Source organism: Musca autumnalis, unplaced genomic scaffold (genome assembly GCF_047663935.1).
Source record: "Musca autumnalis isolate F117 unplaced genomic scaffold, ASM4766393v1 scaffold_3, whole genome shotgun sequence".
Classification (NCBI taxonomy): Eukaryota; Metazoa; Arthropoda; class Insecta; order Diptera; family Muscidae; genus Musca; species Musca autumnalis.
Genome location: NW_027411866.1, coordinates 30488850 through 30506121, shown reverse-complemented (window position 1 = coordinate 30506121; position 17272 = coordinate 30488850). Strand labels below are relative to the sequence as shown.

Below are 17272 nucleotides of genomic sequence, written 5' to 3'. Positions count from 1 at the left end.
AATTTTCCGAACATTTTCGAACTTTTGTGGGGGAGGTACCCGAAGGACTGGACCGATATAACCCATCTTCGAACTGGAACTAAGTTTGGATATTATATACATATTACAAAAGCCAAATATTGGATCGTATCGGTTGATCCGTTCGAGAGTTATCGTGCACTCCAGCCAGCCGGACAGACATGGCTAAATCAACTCCAAATTGTCTGAAACATACTTGGGGTCTAAAACCATTATTTCGATTAGGCACATTTTGCCCGTATGAAAGTGTGTATACCCTCGTTAGCATAAATGCTGAGGGTATAAACATATAAGCAAACGGTATATTATATTAAGTTAGAGGACGATTGGCAGGATATTTACTATCCTCTGAAGTCTAGTCCTTCCCATTTTTTGGCCCAATTGATCCGTTAAATTTTTGCAAGTGAAAGTATAGTTCTATGACAATCGAATTGTGATTGTACCTTTAACGTCTTCTATATAAGTCCTGCAAACTTCTGTCAGAAAACCTACTGGTTTTCCCCCAAAGGTCTACTGGTCCTATCATCTTGTCTTCATTCATTTCTTCTATTAAAGGACCTGTTAGAATCCTATGAAGGACATTGTGGTCTCTATGGGAAATCCTACTGATTACACTGTAACATAAAATGGAAGTCAAGTTCTGGGGGATGGAAAAATTCCCTTTGGAAATGAAAGACCCTATTGCGTATATTAAGAAAAGGAGTTTTCCGAGTTTTCTACGGCCGAAAATATGTATGGAAGCTATAACCAAATCTAAACCGATTTTAGGCAAAAGCAATAGCGTGTTTCCTATAGCTAAAACAAATGAAATTCCCCAATTTTCAGCTGAATCGGACAATGAATGCGACCTGTGTGTTGCGAACAGACGGACATAAGTACATATGCAAATAAGCGTGATGAGCTTCGTTGAGCCAACCCAAATGACCCCAGAGTCAGGGATTGGAAGTTAACAGGCTGGTCGGCGAGCATAAGCGGAACAAGTGGTTAAATCATCTGAAGTGTTGCAACATTGGAGCCGCTATAAGTGAATTGTGGGAAACGGTTAAGTCACTCTCGAACCCTGGAAGGAGGGAAGATAGGACTGACCCGAATAGGTGCGCAAGTTATTTCAATCGACAGTTTGTCTAGCACCTCGAGAGTGACAGGGCGAAGAGAAGAGTAGTAGTAGTAGTAGTAAATTTTATTTCGAGTCTTCTTCTTTTCAGTGTTACAAAGTGAAATGATAACGAATGTTAACATATGATAAAACATAGAACTGTTGTTGTCTTATTCTATTTACAGTGAAGAAGGTAATGTGCTACTTGCAAAAATAAACATAAGTAAATACAAAGAAATTTGTTTCTAGTTAAACAATTAAGCCAAGGCTTGCTCGTAACCTTTACGTTGTCGTGCAGAGCATCAGATCTGCTTAATAATAAATAAAAGGCCTAGAACTAATTAACAAAATAAATAACAAAAATGGGGTTCTGATAAATACGATGGTAACAGAATTTGCATAACATTAAGGTAATCGAAAACATTAATCAAAATGTAAATATCACAGTGTTATGATTACAGATAAAATGGAATAAAGATTCGAGCGTTCAAATACTTCTGATTGAACATAAAATCGTTGGATATAAAGCATAGACTAATTAATCGTATAGACAGAGAAAGTTGTAGTGTGCTTGTTTGTTATAGATGGCGCCCATCCATTCAATATGCTCTCGATATCCTGAAGTTGTCACTCAAATATGTCGTGTAGTAGCTCCATAAACAAAATAATCTATAGTTAGAGAATTTTAAGGTGTTTATTTTTTATAGATGTTGCCCTTCCACTCAATATGTTCTCGATATGCTATGGTCTTCACTCAAATATGTCGTGTATTAGCTCAATGTTAAAAAAAAATACTACTAACGCCATCTAACTATTACAGAGCATACTAACTAACATGCTGAGAACAATTCTTCGTCTACACCTTCATTAGTCTATGATATAAAGGTAAATAAATAACAAGCCTGTTGTATACGAGTATGTAGAATAACAAAGTGCTGTATAAGTTTCATCCTCTATTTGAGGACGGTGTCGATCTGGTGTAGAACAGTGGTAAGTTGTAATCATCAACAACGTCGACGGTTTCATTCACGATGCCCACCGGTGACAGATATGCGGATTCAGACCAACAAATGGAATTTTCAGAGTCATATATATCTTTTAATATATCATTTTCGTGACAGGCAAGTTTTTCAACGAACATTTTTTGAAGGCGAAGTGCATATACACCTAGGGGCTGTATTCCAGATTGTTCATAGATGAAGTTATTGGAGTATTTTTTAGTAGGGTTCACATAATGTTTGTTTATACATCTTCGAATGACTCTACGCTCAAAGATCTCCAATTCTTTGGCTACTATCGGTGAGATAGTAAACCAGATTGGAAATCCATAAAGCAATACCGATCTTATAGCCACCTTATATAGCAGAAGTTTTGTCTTTTGCGGTAGATGACTGCTGCTAAAAAGATGAGAAAATGATCCCGCTATTTGCTTTGCTTTTAATAAAGTGGACCGTGCATGTGTGTTAAATTTCATTAATTTATCGAAATTTATTCCCAGGTACTTGAGACTTGTTGTAAATGGTATGTTGATTCCATCCAGCGATAGACGAAGTGCTTTACTCTCTGGTACAACCTTTTTTGGACATTTGCCGGAGGCGTTTCTTATGCATATTGCTTCTGATTTCGCTGCATTTATTTCAATCCCCCATTTTCTGTAATAATCATGAATGATGTTCAAATGATGTTTGGCTTTTTGAAGAGCTTGAGCAGGTGAGACATCATGTGCGTATATGAGGCAGTCGTCCGCATAAAGAATCGCTTGTGAGTCTGGGATCACATGAGGAAAATCATTTAAGAAGAGGTTGAAGAGAAACGGTGCCAATACGCTTCCTTGAGGAACCCCACTTTCTACTACGCCGAGCTCAGAGGAAGCATTTTGGATCTGTACAGTAAAAGTCCTGCCTGACAAATAGCTATGAACTATTTTTAATAAATAGGGATCTATTCCAAGATCAGCCAGTTTATACAATATTCCACTATGACAAACTGAATCAAATGCTTTTGCAATGTCCAGCGATATGGCAATTGTGCAAGTTTGGCTTCTTAGGTTTGTAGTAATATCTTGGTGGAATTTGATGAGAGCATGTTGGGTAGAGTGATTTGGCTTGAAACCAAATTGGTAATTTGATATTGGATTAACTACAAATTCATTTTCAATTTTTTCTTTCAGCACCCGTTCGTATACTTTCCCAATATTTGACAACATAGAGATGGGACGGAAGTCCGATACAGTTTCGCTGGAGGCTTTCTTCTTTATTGGAATGATTTTCGCCACTTTCCACGCCATTGGAAAATAGCCATTGTTAATACAATTGTTGAATAAAAGGGTAAGTAATTTCAATGTATTTTCTGGGAACTTTTTGATGATGAAGTTGGAAATCTCATCAGTTCCACAGGACTTTTTGCTGTTTATACCTTGAATTAATTGTTTTACTATTTCAGTAGATGTGAAATGATGGTTATCCAGATTAGCAATGGCGTTGAACTGGTCATTAAATGAATAGATACGCCGAGGTGTCAAATTTATGATTGAATTTGCACGGGAATCTAGATCTTCAACTGGTTGAATCGGTGATCTATGTCTGAAGACTGAAGAGTAGTGTGTTTTGAATCGTGCCGCAATTACGGTCGGATTGGAAATTACTCCTTCATTATCATGGAGAGTGTTGCAGTATGGCCTTTTCCCTCTTCCAGCTATTTGTGAGATTTCTTTAAAGGCAGAAGGGCCTGGTTTTATATTTTCTAACCTCTTACTGAAATTTCTTGCTTGTTCAATGTTAATAGATTCTTTTATAATTATTTTGAGTAATTGTATTTGTTTTGATAGGACAGAATACTCACGGCTGGTTCTATTCCCTGTCCTGTGGAATATTTTTTTGAGCTCCTTTTGCCAGGAATGTTTCATTTCATACAGTTTCCGTGTTCTTTCAGATAGCGGGAATTTAAAGTCCTTGACTTCATTCTTCGTGGTATGCTCCGCATGTATTGTTGCGAAAGAATCATTAAAATCACTGATAAGTGCATCAATTTGATCGTTCTCCATGCTTATGTTAGATGGAGGCATTAACCTTTGCGACGCAATATCCATATCTTGGCGAAAATTTGACCAGTTGGTGTTCTTGTATGAAGTGTAGACGTGTGGTGGCCTCAAGACGAAACCAGAATGATTTAAATTCAACTTTAATTTGAGTGGAAAGTGGTCTGAGAACGTTGGTAATGTAGACACCACACAGTTAATCATATTACTCCCAGTAAGATTGGAGCTTAGTAAAAAATGGTCCAGGTAGGATGGGCCATTGGGGTAAGACGGTGAAATATCGCATATTCTTTTAATATCTAGACTATTGTCTTCTAGCCATTTGCTAAATATACGACCGTTTGAGTTTTCCATGCTATCTCCCCAAACCGGACTCTTTGAGTTGAAGTCACCTCCAAGAATAAAACCATCTGAATTTAGGATCATATCACCCAATTTGTTTAGGTCTGCTTCCAGACTTTGTGTGGATGAGCTGCAAGGAACGTATATTGACCCAACAATGTATTTCTTGGTGGAGCTGTTGAGATTTATCTCTATTTGGACTAAAGAAGATCTAAATCCAACGTTATTGAGAAATATGCGGTTATACTGAATCGGTTTTTTGATGATCACAGCCACGCCTAAAGGAGAGTTGTCATATATAAAGTTAAAGCCTGGTATTTTAATTACTTTATTCTTTTTTAGGTGGCATTCTTGTACAAACGCGACGTCTACTTTGTTCTGCGATAAAATTCTGCATAGATCAATTTGCCGGCTTCTATCAACCAACGACCTGACATTGAACGTGATAATATTTAAGGAATTATGGTCCATAGTTCTGTCTAATTTTGTAAAAAAGTCGCAAGAACTCTGCCTTGGCTTCATTTTTAGACAATTTAGCATAATCTACAAGGAATTGACTGATTTCTTCTTCTAAAGATAATTCTTCCGGAACTAGGAAATGATTGGCCAACTTAAGAAATTCTTCAACCACTGGGGGTTTTTGTTGACGGACATTTGTTTGAGCTGGTCTCAGACAACCGGCAAATGATTTACTACTGGTTACCAAAGATGAACCCAGAGCTTTGTTTAAGTTGTTTTTGGCTTCGGCATTGATTTCCTTTGCATTGGAAATTCTCTTTTGACGTCCCGCGATATATTTTTTATACATTGGGCAACCTTTCCAGTTAGCAGGATGACCATTTTCTTCGCTGTTTGCGCAGTACGGGGCAGAATCATCCGTACGAGTGCGTTGACATTCGCCCGGGCTGTGTTTCTGATTACATTTGACGCATGTGTAAGCAGAATTGCAATTCCGCGCAATATGCCCCCATCGCTGGCAACTACGACACTGTATGTCACTGTTTTTCTTTATAGGTTTTTCCCATGAAACAGATTGTCGGTTTATGAAACGAATGTGGGCAATATCGCCGATGTTTTTTCCAGGTAATAAAGATACCAAAAAAAGACCAGTGTCAGTGTTTTTCTTGATGGATCTTGGGGTTTTGAATTTGGTTACGTTTGCAACCGTATCTGGCGTAAGAATATCCAATTCTTGTTTTATATCACTGACGTCTGTGTTTGGGTGTACGTCACGCAGAATTACTGAGACTTGTTTGAGCTCTTTAGGCGTAAATGAATATGAGTGTATATTCTTGTCTTTTAATATAGCCATCATTGAGGAATGTACCGCGTAGTCTGTAAAATAAATTTTACTTTTACGTTTATTAACGTTTTTTATTTTAAAGGAGGACTCTGGTATTGATTCCTTCAATTTGTCAATAAGAATGTTTATATTGACATCATAAACAAATATTGGCGGGCACCATTTTGTCCTTGATTTGCCTTGCTCTGTGTTCTTGGCGTTGATGTTGTTGTTGTTTGACATTTTATCCTTTTGTGCGGGAGATGTTTCCTCAATGTCGGCCTCTGCCAATACTCCTAAGATGCCATATTTATTTCCATCCTTAGGATTGTGATCTGATAACCGTTTAGACAGCTCAGAGATATCAATGTCTATGTTTAAATTCTCCAAACGTTGCCTTTTGCGATCGTTACTGTGGCTAACACTTGTTGTGTTTGTTGTTGTAACTGCAATCACCTTCGAATTTGATGTTGTAGCTACTTCCTCTTCAGCAACATCCAAATCCATATCTGGCGGTAAATTGGCAGGCATCATTTCTGCAATATATTGCATTTACGATGCCTGCTGACTCAGAAAATTAACTTTAGTTTGAAAACTTTTTTATGTTCAAGAAAAATACGTCTACACGTTCCAGGGATCTGTAGATCTTTTTTCGCGAAGAGAAGAGTATCACGTCGCATCAGATACCTTCCTGGCGAAGATGAACCACCACAGCTTACAATGGATGATGTTGCGAATGTTATCAGGAACGCTAAATTATCCAAAGCGTTGTATGAACCGGGAATGGAGTATCTCACTAAAGTTCTCAACTTGCCACTAGCCACCCTCATTGTTCCCGAAGTCTGGAAAATGGGCAAGGTGGTTCCGCTACTGAAGCCAGGCAAGGATGCCAGCAAAAGTGGATAGTACAAGCCGATTTCGCTTTTGTTTTTTCTCGCCCATTGAAGCCTTTGTCCACCCCAGTATCAGACATAGCTATCCAGTTACCGATCATCAGCATGGATTCCGTAGGCAGCACAGCACGACAACATTGAGAGGATCGTAACGTATGCGGATGATTATACGATCCTGACGTCAGGTACCTACCCCGATGACATCTGTGAGAGACTGAACTCCTATTTAGCCGTTCTTACCACCATTTTCCACGCGAGGAATATGCAGATATCCGCCACTAAATCTACGTCCACTCTGTTCGCCACATGGACGGCGCAGTATAGAAGAGAGTTGAATGTCGTGGTCGTGGTCGATGGTGCGCCACTGCTATCTGCGACAAACTGAAAAGTAGGAACAAGGTCCTAAAGTGCGGCATGAGCCCGCAGCTTTATTTTGGTTGTTAACTTATCGAAATGTTCGTTAATTGCCGAAATTTTAAGTATTTCAATTTTACCGAGATTTGTCGGTTGCTCGAAAAATGAGTTACCGATTTCCACTACTGATCCCCTCCTACATCTTTCCTGTCTTTTCTATCTCTTTTCAGGATGAGCATAATGGACCACTGATCTCCGAGTGAAGTGACTGCCAAAAATGAACGGCAACATAATATAGTCTAACCTTAACTAAAGTGCACCAACTGGATCGGCAAGAAAACAATGATATACATATTTTAAGAGGAAGTACATGTGCTGCGAAACGAAATTTGTTATATTAGTTCTCACCTATTTATGGCAAGTTCAAGTTTAGGCCATCATCCGTTTTGCCATGATTTGTTTTACAAATCGGGACCAGAACTTTTAGCTATTTTAAAATTCGGTAAATTTTCCGAATGCCAAAGGAGAGGAATTTGCTTGCACTTATCCCCATATGTTTAGGTTTAAGGACATCAACCGTATTGCCATGAAAGCTTTAATAGAGTTACAAATTTTTGTCCGGGTTAAGAAATTTATTAAGCTTAGAGATGAGCGAGCGGCTTTTTAATTCAGCAATTGACGGTGTTCTAAAAGGCATCACACGTATTGCCATGATATTTTCACAAGAGGTAGGCCTCTTTGTTCCATACATCTTTAATGGGGAAGTGCTGAGAAATGACACAAGCTTTATGATCACTATCGTCCAGATATTGGGATCCAATCAGATCATTTTGAAACGTTTAATACTTACGGGTTTTCTTTAGGTGATCTTAATATAATATATTTTGTTTGGTGGAAGTTTATTCTACATACGTTAACTAAGATGTAGTTTTTGTAAGTACAGCCAGTATTGGATTTAGTAATAGGTAACTTCTTTAATCCAAACGATCAAAATGCCACTCCTCAAGTAGACTTGTTCCGAAGTCTTTGTATGAATCTTGGTGAGGATTTTGTAATTACTTGGGCTGTAACATGCGGCAGTAACATACTTCTGCACTGAAGAATGGCGTACAAGCTCCGCACTTTCAACTGTATTTTGTTTCTATTTCTAGCCATCATATATCCATAATGTAATGAAATTTAAACATTCTAGTTGTACTGATGCATGATACAATAAGAAGGTAGCAGCAACTGCCGTTTTTAGTAACATAAGATGTCAAAATTTGACATAAATTCAATGCAATTGACACACTATGTTACCATCAGCTGGGCTCCAGCTGGGCTGATAATGCTACCTTCTTATTGTATCATGTACTGATGTCAGTAATGAGTACCTGAGGTATTTGGAAAACATTTGTGTCATTATGAATTACATAATTACATTATGTCACTTATATGTATATGGACAAAACATTGGAATTGCCTGCCATAAAACTCAATAATCTAGCATTCCATGTTATAAACACTTAACATTCTCATCTGTTGATTACATAAAACATAAGTAATTGATCATCAAATCAACTCCAAATAGCCTTCACTTACCTATACAAATCATAGTGAAACAGTTCCTTAAAATCAGTCATAGGTATTTGACTAGATGGCCAGTGATAGATGACAGCATAAAGACGTGCTATCAAACGGCATTGTTTTAAAGCTGCAGCCAAGGCATTAGAACCCTTTAGCTGAGTCATTTCTTCAACAGTAAAATACAATACCGTGTTGTAAGTTTCCGGCAATAGATCAATATATGATTTCCAAAAACTATTTGGTTTAAGGGCTTCAACCATTAATAAAAATGCCAGTTTCAAATTGGAGGGTTGGAAGAAATCTCGTACAAATGCACAGTCTTCATGTTCCTCTGACAGTACCATTTTGTGGGGTATCCCAAAAAGGATTTCATCTTTCTTTATATCTCTGGTGGCCTTGAGACCTAAGTCGTAACCAGGAAATTCTGCAATTTCAACATTTTCATATTGTAAACCATTTTCCTTGGCCCATTGATAGAATTTATCAATGCTTCCCAAACGATTGGCCTTGACATTCAAACTGCATTGCTTTTTCAAAGGCTCCTCTAATTCCTGAATGCGTTTTAGTATTTCTTGTATTTTTAAATATTGTTCCCATTCTTCTTTTGGATTGGATGTCTCCACATAGACTGTCTTCAACAGCAGGCCAACTAAGTCGTGTAATTCAGTACGTGCTTGCTGGGATAAATTTAATTTCTTTGGCTGTTCAAATTGGCGACTAGCATGACTGTTATTGATATTGTTTTGATTGTTACTACCGGCATTGTTTTTATGTTTATTTTTATTGTGCTTTTTGTTGCTTGGCATCGTTATCACTTAAATTGTACTTTTTCAGTGGGCTTTTGTACAAGTAATTGTAAAATGTTTAGATTATTTGATATTCTCACTGCGCGACGAGTTATTTTACCAGTTTTAATAATAGCTGAATCTAAATAAATTCCAGCAACAAATAAACACCAAAAATAGAAATTACTTTCACGCGGTGCCGTTGTTGACAGTTTGTGTTGGTGTTGAGTTGGTGTTTTTTAGGCAACGGCAACTCTATCAGCTGTTAGTAAATTTATACAGAGAAGGGTTGTATCAAGGCACAATTAGCAAGTAGTCGTATCACACCAGGGGCTGGATTCTTGTTCTGTTGAAATTTGAAATGAAAAATATTTCCTTTAACATTTTTTTCATTTGACAGTTTTTTTTCCTTTATAAAGTTTTTCATTTCACTTTTCATAGAAACAGAATTGAGCCCCTGCTGTTTGTATATGTAATGTCAAAGCCCTCTATACAAAAATATTTCGTTCGTCTGCTCAGCGTGAAGACATAAATTTCCATGCGGGGACTATGCCTACGGGATTTAATGGCGCTGTGTTATCGAGTAGTAATCTAAAGATCATTAAAGGCCTGGGTACATAAGCTGCCTGGCCTGATTGCCTTGCTTGCTTCTGATAAAAGAAAAAAAAAGAAATGGGCAACCCAGTTCAAAATTTGCTCGGCCTTTTTTATTCTTTTATTTTTATTATGTCAGAAATGAATAGAGCTGGCAAACAATCGATGACACTATCGATAATATCGATACTTTATTTTGAATGTCACTATCGATTGATAGTTTTTTCAATCGATATTATCGGACAAAACTGATTTGGCTAAATTTACAATGTATTTTTGGGTATTTATCACTCCGCCATGGTATTTATTTAGAATTCATGAAGTATCCATGATGTAAACCAGCCAAGATCATCCATATACGTTAACGTATGTGAGAATAACAATCAGTCGTCTTTGAGCAGCCGACAAGTAAACATGTGCATGGATATACGCATAATTTTAGTGGGGACAGTGAACAAAACCACACACACCCGCCACATGTTTACTGGTTGCAGTTCTAACAACCAATGAATGCTGATACAAACTTTGTTGTGTTTCTCTCACTACTTTACTCTCTTTTTTATTTTGAGCATCAATGATGTAAACCAAAATCGCTTTGTTTCTTTACTTTTTTAATGGTAAGGGTGGTAAAAGAGAAAAGTGTCAAAATTGCTCAAAATTGCTCTCTCATGAACATTTTTACCAGAAAAATAAAGGAACGGAAAAATGGTTGGTCTGGCAGCAATGTCGAAAAGAAACATAAAAAATCAATTTTCGTCTTTTATTTCACAGTTTTTAATTTAGTTTTATCAGCGTTCGACTTTTTCTTCTGTTTTGCGTCCATTTTCTTTTTCATTGTGAAATAATCGTCAAACAAAAGTCGAAAAATCAGTTCTGCCATTTTTTACCTGCAGAAATTTTGCTGGTATCCTGTGGTAGAAGAGAAAGCCATTTTCGCTCTCTCTCCACTCTTACTCTCTTAAAAATTGCTTCCAGTTTTGCCACATTCCGGGGTTAAGGAACGCTTTGCAGTTTAAAAATGGTAACAAATGGTAAAATTGGTAGTAAAGGAACACAGCTAATGTTAGTATTCAATTGTTTTCTAATAGTACGTTTACATATAACCGGATTTAATAAACCCACTGGGTTTCAAATTTTTATAAAGAAGGTTAACCCGGTAAAAAACTATAATATAAACATACTATAAGACAACATCAGAATGCATATCAGTGTTTTGAGATCCAGATTTTCAAAGTAGTAGAGCAGACGAAGAATGGGTAATTTTTACTACGACAAAATTTTTGTTCTTTATAATTCGTTGCTCTGTTCCAGAACCAACAAAAAGCTACTAATTGCTCTGTTCCAGAACCTGCAAGATAAGATTGTTTCCTTTATGTTATTGGAAAAAATAGTAAAAATTAGTAGATTCTTGCAGTTCTGGAACGGACCAAATGTTTACTACGATAATATTTTTTGCTTTATGTTATCGAAAAAATAGTAAAATTTAGTAGATGCAAATGTGTCTAAACAGCTCAAAATACCTCTAGCATGCGGAACCTATATATGGGAACTATAACCAAAATCGGACCTACAAAGTTGACTTTTGCGTTTTTAATGGGTTTTCTTCACCAGGAACCAATACTGGAAATTTAAGATCTGCAAATATTAGGTCTGTTCGTTTACTCAATAATTTGTACAAATTTCTACAAGTCCCGTAACTTCTTGTAATCGACTAAGGTCTTTTGCATTGTACTGTAGAGTAAACGAACAACATCCAGTAACAATTTGTAGAAATTGTAAGTAAACGAACACACATATTTTTGTCACCTCTTTCCACTGTGTGTTGACACAAAAGGACGATAGTATCGATATTTTTATTTCCTTCGTTCCAAATAGTTCCGAGAGTGAAGTAGTTTAACTAATCTTTCTTTTTATTTTCATCTTTTGGTGGATGAATTGACATAAAAATAAAAAATTGCAGCGATGTGACGAGGATGTGATTTACGTTTATTTGTTTATTTAACAATGTGGTCGCATCTGAATGATGAGGGAATCGAACGTGAAAGATAAGTGAGTGTGGAATTAAATTAAAAAAATTAATTATATAATTGAAAGGAATTATATGCATAACTGAAACAATAGGAACTATAAAAATAGTTCCAGTTCCAATAGTTCCTTGTCCGGAATAGTTCATTGAAACTAGTTCGTTCCGGAACTACACAACTCTAGCAATCAGGCGAGCAAAGATTTCAATATTAGGTGTGTTCGTTTACTCAACAATTTGTACAAATTTTTTGAGGCGAGTCAGCTTATGTACCCAGCAAAAAATTTTGGAAGTTGTGCATGCGGAGTTATGATTTCACAACATCCCTCGATGCAGTCCACACGGAGTTATGAAAAATCCACTCCTTTGGATACAATTTATAAGCAGCTGCTTTAGAGATCCCTACAAAAATAAAACAAAAACAGTTGGTTGATGCCTACCCACCGCTGGCGCAAAAACGTAGAGAAGTAAAGACTGGAAGAAATGCATTTTCCAAAAACATATGCTAATAGTTCCACATTTTGGTTACAGATGGCTACACAACTCACTGGAATTGATAACAGCAATGCCAATCGTTTTTGATTCCCATTTATCGCGGCAGAAAACATTAACGTCGTGTTTTGTGGCTGAAATTTATTTCTTCACTATTTCTTATTTTTTATTTAACAAAAAAAAAAAAGTCAACGCCGTAAAATTTGAGTTTTAATGTTTTTCTTGTCAATATTCCAATGAGTAACAGTTTTCGTTTAATGCTATGTTTACATTTACGAAATCCACTCGATTTCATCTGTCAAATCCATAGGTTAAACGTCAAATGAAATCCAGTGGATTTCAGATGAGATTTCATTTGACGTTTGAGCTATGGAATTGACAGACGAAATCGAGTGGATTTCGTAAATGTAAACTTAGCATAACAGAATGTTGCTATGATATCGTAGCAACAGAGGTTAACTCCCTCTACAGTTAATTTTTCACAATTGACTTTTCCTATCTTATAATAGCTGTGTTCCTTTACTTACCTGAGGTTACCATTTCTACCATTTGTTACCATTTTTAACCTGCAAAGCGGTCCTTAACCCCGAAAAGTGGCAAAACTGGAAGCAATTTTTAAGAGAGTGAGAGTGGAGAGAGAGCGAAAATGGCTTTCTCTTCTACCACAGGCTACCAGCAAAATTTCTGCAGGTAAAAAATGGCAGAACTGATTTTTCGACTTTTGTTTGACGATTAACGACGAAACTGGACGAAAAACAGAAGAAAAAGTCGAACGCTGACAAAACTAAATTAAAAACTGTGAAATAAAAGACGAAAATTGGAAAGGAACAAAGCTAATATTGACATCTTTGGCTGGCGAAATCATTTATTCTAAAAATAAGAGAGAGTGCATGGTTTAATAAGAAAGGTTAGCCAAAGCTTTATGTCAATTTAAATTTTTTCATTCGAGTATTCCTAAAACTTCAAAACAATAAACACAAACTGTGTATGTGTGTGTGGTGTTTGAATAAAATGCCAAACAATTTTAAAAACAATCGAATTCAATGATTTTTAAAATTATTTTTGGAACATTTGTATGGAAATAATTCGTCAGGTTATCATTGAAACAAACATTTTATCATATCCACAACTTGATTATGCGGAGAAACATTGGTCCTTCGTTCATTTTTCGCGATTTTTATAAAATGCTCAAAATTGGTGTTGTAAACAATCCCACTTGTTGCTTAATTTTGAAGTTTTAGGAATTCAGGAAAAACAAGGGTTCTATAGATTTTTTTCATTTAAATCTACCTCTTTACTTATACCATGAGAGAGTGTATACATTTCTAAGAATTTATTATAAAATAAAGAAATAAAAACTTAAGTTGCGAACATTTTTGCGGGAGTTCACGAGACGGACATTTTTAATGGAAAGGAATGCAGTTGGACTCCATGTCGAAAGCTGAACTAGTGATGGGAAGGCAACATAAAAAACCTTTAGGATGATGAAGCAAAATCAGATGCCCTTGGATTAATTGGAGAACGGCGAAAGTCGAGGTAGAATTAATAAAGCTAGTCGCATCTGTCAAATGTATGCAAAAGCAACTCTGTATGTCTGTACTTCAACGTGTCAAAAACAGAACAACAATAATACGGCATGACATTTCATAACAAAACAATAGGGGTGTCTTTTTACTTACTAAATGTTACTGAAACTTTTTTTCAGCTAATTTTTATACCCTCCACCATAGTATGGAGGGTATATTAAGTTTGTTTTTCCGTTTGTAACGCATTGAAATACTCATTTGCGACCCTATAAAGTATATATATTCTTGATCAGGGTAAAATTCTGAGTCGATCTGTGCACGTCCGTCCGTCCGTCCGTCTGTGGTAATCACTCTAGCATCCACAGATAGGACGCTGAAATTTTGGGAAAATGCGTCTTTTGTTTGCAGGCAGGTCTAGTTCGATGATGGGCTATATCGGTCCACGTTTTGGTATAGCCCCCATATAACGGTACCCCCCCGATTTACGGCATTTTGACGTTTTTAGCTACATTTTCAGACCGATTGAGCTATAATTTGACATTTAGGGTTCTTAAGTGTCAATAAACGTATATAACAAAAGTTGTGGACATAGGTCCACGTTTTGGTATAGCCCCCATATAACGGTACCCCCCGATTTACGGTATTTTGACGTCTTTAGCTACATTTTCAGACCGATTTAGCTATAATTTGACATTTAGGGTTCTTAAGTGCCAGCAAACTTATATAAGAAAACTTGTGGACATAGGTCCACGTTTTGGTATAGCCCCCATATAACGGTACCCCCCGATTTACTGTATTTTGAAGTTTTTAGCTACATTTTCAGACCGATTTAGCTATAATTTGACATTTAGGGTTCTTAAGTGTCAATAAACTTACATAACAAAAGTTGTGGACATAGGTCCACGTTTTGGTATAGCCCCCATATAACGGTACCCCCCGATTTACGGTATTTTGACGTTTTTAGCTACATTTTCAGACCTCTTTAGCTATAATTTGACATTTAGAGTTCTTAGGTGTCAATAAACTTATAGAACAAAAGTTGTGGACATAGGTCCACGTTTTGGTATAGCCCCCATATAACGGTACCCCCCGATTTACGGTATTTTGACGTTTTTAGCTACATTTTCAGACCGATTTAGCTATAATTTGACATTTAGGGTTCTTATGTGTCAATAAACTTATATAACAAAAGTTGTGGACATAGGTCCACGTTTTGGTATAGCCCCCATATAACGGTACCCCCCCCGATTTACGGTATTTTGACGTCTTTAGCTACCTTTTCAGGCCGATTTAGCTATAATTTGACATTTAGGGTTCTTAAGTGTCAATAAACTTATATAACAAAACTTGTGGACATAGGTCCACGTTTTGGTATAGCTTCCATATAACGGTACCCCCCGATGTACGGTATTTTGACGTTTTTAGCTACATTTTCAGACCGATGTAGCTATAATTTGACATTTAGAGTTCTTAAGTGTCAATAAACTTATATAACAAAAGTTGTGGACATAGGTCCACGTTTTGGTATAGTCCACCTATGACGGTACCTCCCGATTTACGGTATTTTGACGTTTTTACCTACATTTTCAGACTGATTCAATAAATTTATATAACAAAACTAGTGGACATAGGTCCATGTTTTGGAATAGCCTCATATAACGTTACCGCCCGATTTCAAGTATTTTGACGTTTTAAGCCACATTTCTTGACCGAATTAGCTATAATTTGATGTTTAGGGTTCTTAGTGACCAAAAAACTTATATTCGAAAAAATTATGAACATAGGTCCATGTTTTGGTATAGCCCCATATAACGGTACCTCCCGATTTTCGGTATTTTGAGAATTTTTCCTACAAGTTTTAACCGAATTATCTGTAATTTGAACATTTGACATTTGAAATTTTTAGTGGTTACCACACCTCTCCACCAAAAATTGTCAAGAAAGGTCGATGTATTGATAAAGCTCCCATATAAAAGTACCTCCCGATTTTCAGTAATTTGATGATTTTAACTACAATATTAAACCGAACTAGCAGTAATTTGACATTTGATGTTCTTAGTGGTCACAAGACCTCTCCATCAAAAATTGTCAACATAGGTCCATGTTCGGATATAGCTCCCATATAACGGTTTCTCCCAATTTTCAGTAATTTTGCAATTTTAGCTACAATTTTTAACCGAACAAAATGTAATTTGACATTTGAAGGTTGTAGTGGTCACCACACATCTGCATCAACAATTACCTTAGCTTTATTTTTGGACGAACTTTCTGTAATTTGAAATTTAAAAGCCAACAAAAATTCTGCAACAAAAATTGTTCATTTAAGTTCATATTTTCGACTTTTGAAGTTCCCACGTTATGTACCGATTTTTGGTATTTTGAGGTTTCTAGCTGCAATTTTTAACCGAATTAGGAGTTATTTGACATTAAAGGCTCCCATCAAAAACTGTCAACATAGGTCCATGTTTTTTTATTATAACCCCTATATAACGGTACCTTCCAATTTCTAGCCCACCAAAAATTGTCAACATACATAGTTAGATATAGGCACCATAATAATGAAGCATTTTATGTACATTATCTGACATTTTAACGTACTTATTTAAAGTTGGGCACAGGAATGAAAACTAATTATTCCATTTTAGTTCATAATATTTTATGGTGGAGGGTATGAAAAGTTCGGCCCGGCCGAACTTAATGCTTTTTTACTTGTTAAGTTATAAAACTGTCAAAATCTGCAACATTAGTAATAAATATTACTAACTAGCAAAATGCCCGCTACTTCGTATGCGGAAAGGTAATAATATTCAAATAAACAATATTTAATATGGTGATCACTGAAAAGTTTTATGTACTAATACCTATTTGAATTGATATATAATTTCTTTCAAGTACACTTCGTACACGTTTTGTTCGAATCACAAAAAAAGAACTCTAAACTTCAACAGCGGCCTACATTTTAAATTTCAGTCCATGTTTTATTAGAACGGTATGGGTACTTTGAAAATTTTACCCACATTTTCCAACCGAATTTTGGAATTTGTGATATCAAAATGTAGAAAACCGATCGATTCCCCGGTCAGGCATCATCAAATTTTCGACGGTGGCAAAATACCCCACAGTAATGTTGGCGACATTTCCTGAGTATTTCAGCCATGTAAAACTTCTCTACAAGAGGTGTCGTAAGGCAAGCCGTTCGGACTCGGCGATAACCAGTAGGTCCCATATCATTGAGCTAATGTGAATCGGGGTGCACTCATTGAT

At 36.4% G+C, this 17272-nt stretch overlaps 1 protein-coding gene across 1 annotated transcript in view; it reads right to left on the bottom strand.

Annotated features, from left to right (window-relative positions):
- The window catches only part of LOC141396601 (actin-histidine N-methyltransferase-like), a 68672-nt gene extending 59070 nt beyond the window's left edge, over positions 1-9602 (bottom strand). The window contains exon 1 of the mRNA XM_073972178.1: positions 8604-9602. Within this exon, the coding sequence (XP_073828279.1) occupies positions 8604-9394 (791 nt within the window). The 5' untranslated portion in view covers positions 9395-9602. The remainder of the gene's footprint in view (positions 1-8603) is intronic.
- Between the last annotated feature and the right edge of the window lie 7670 nt (positions 9603-17272).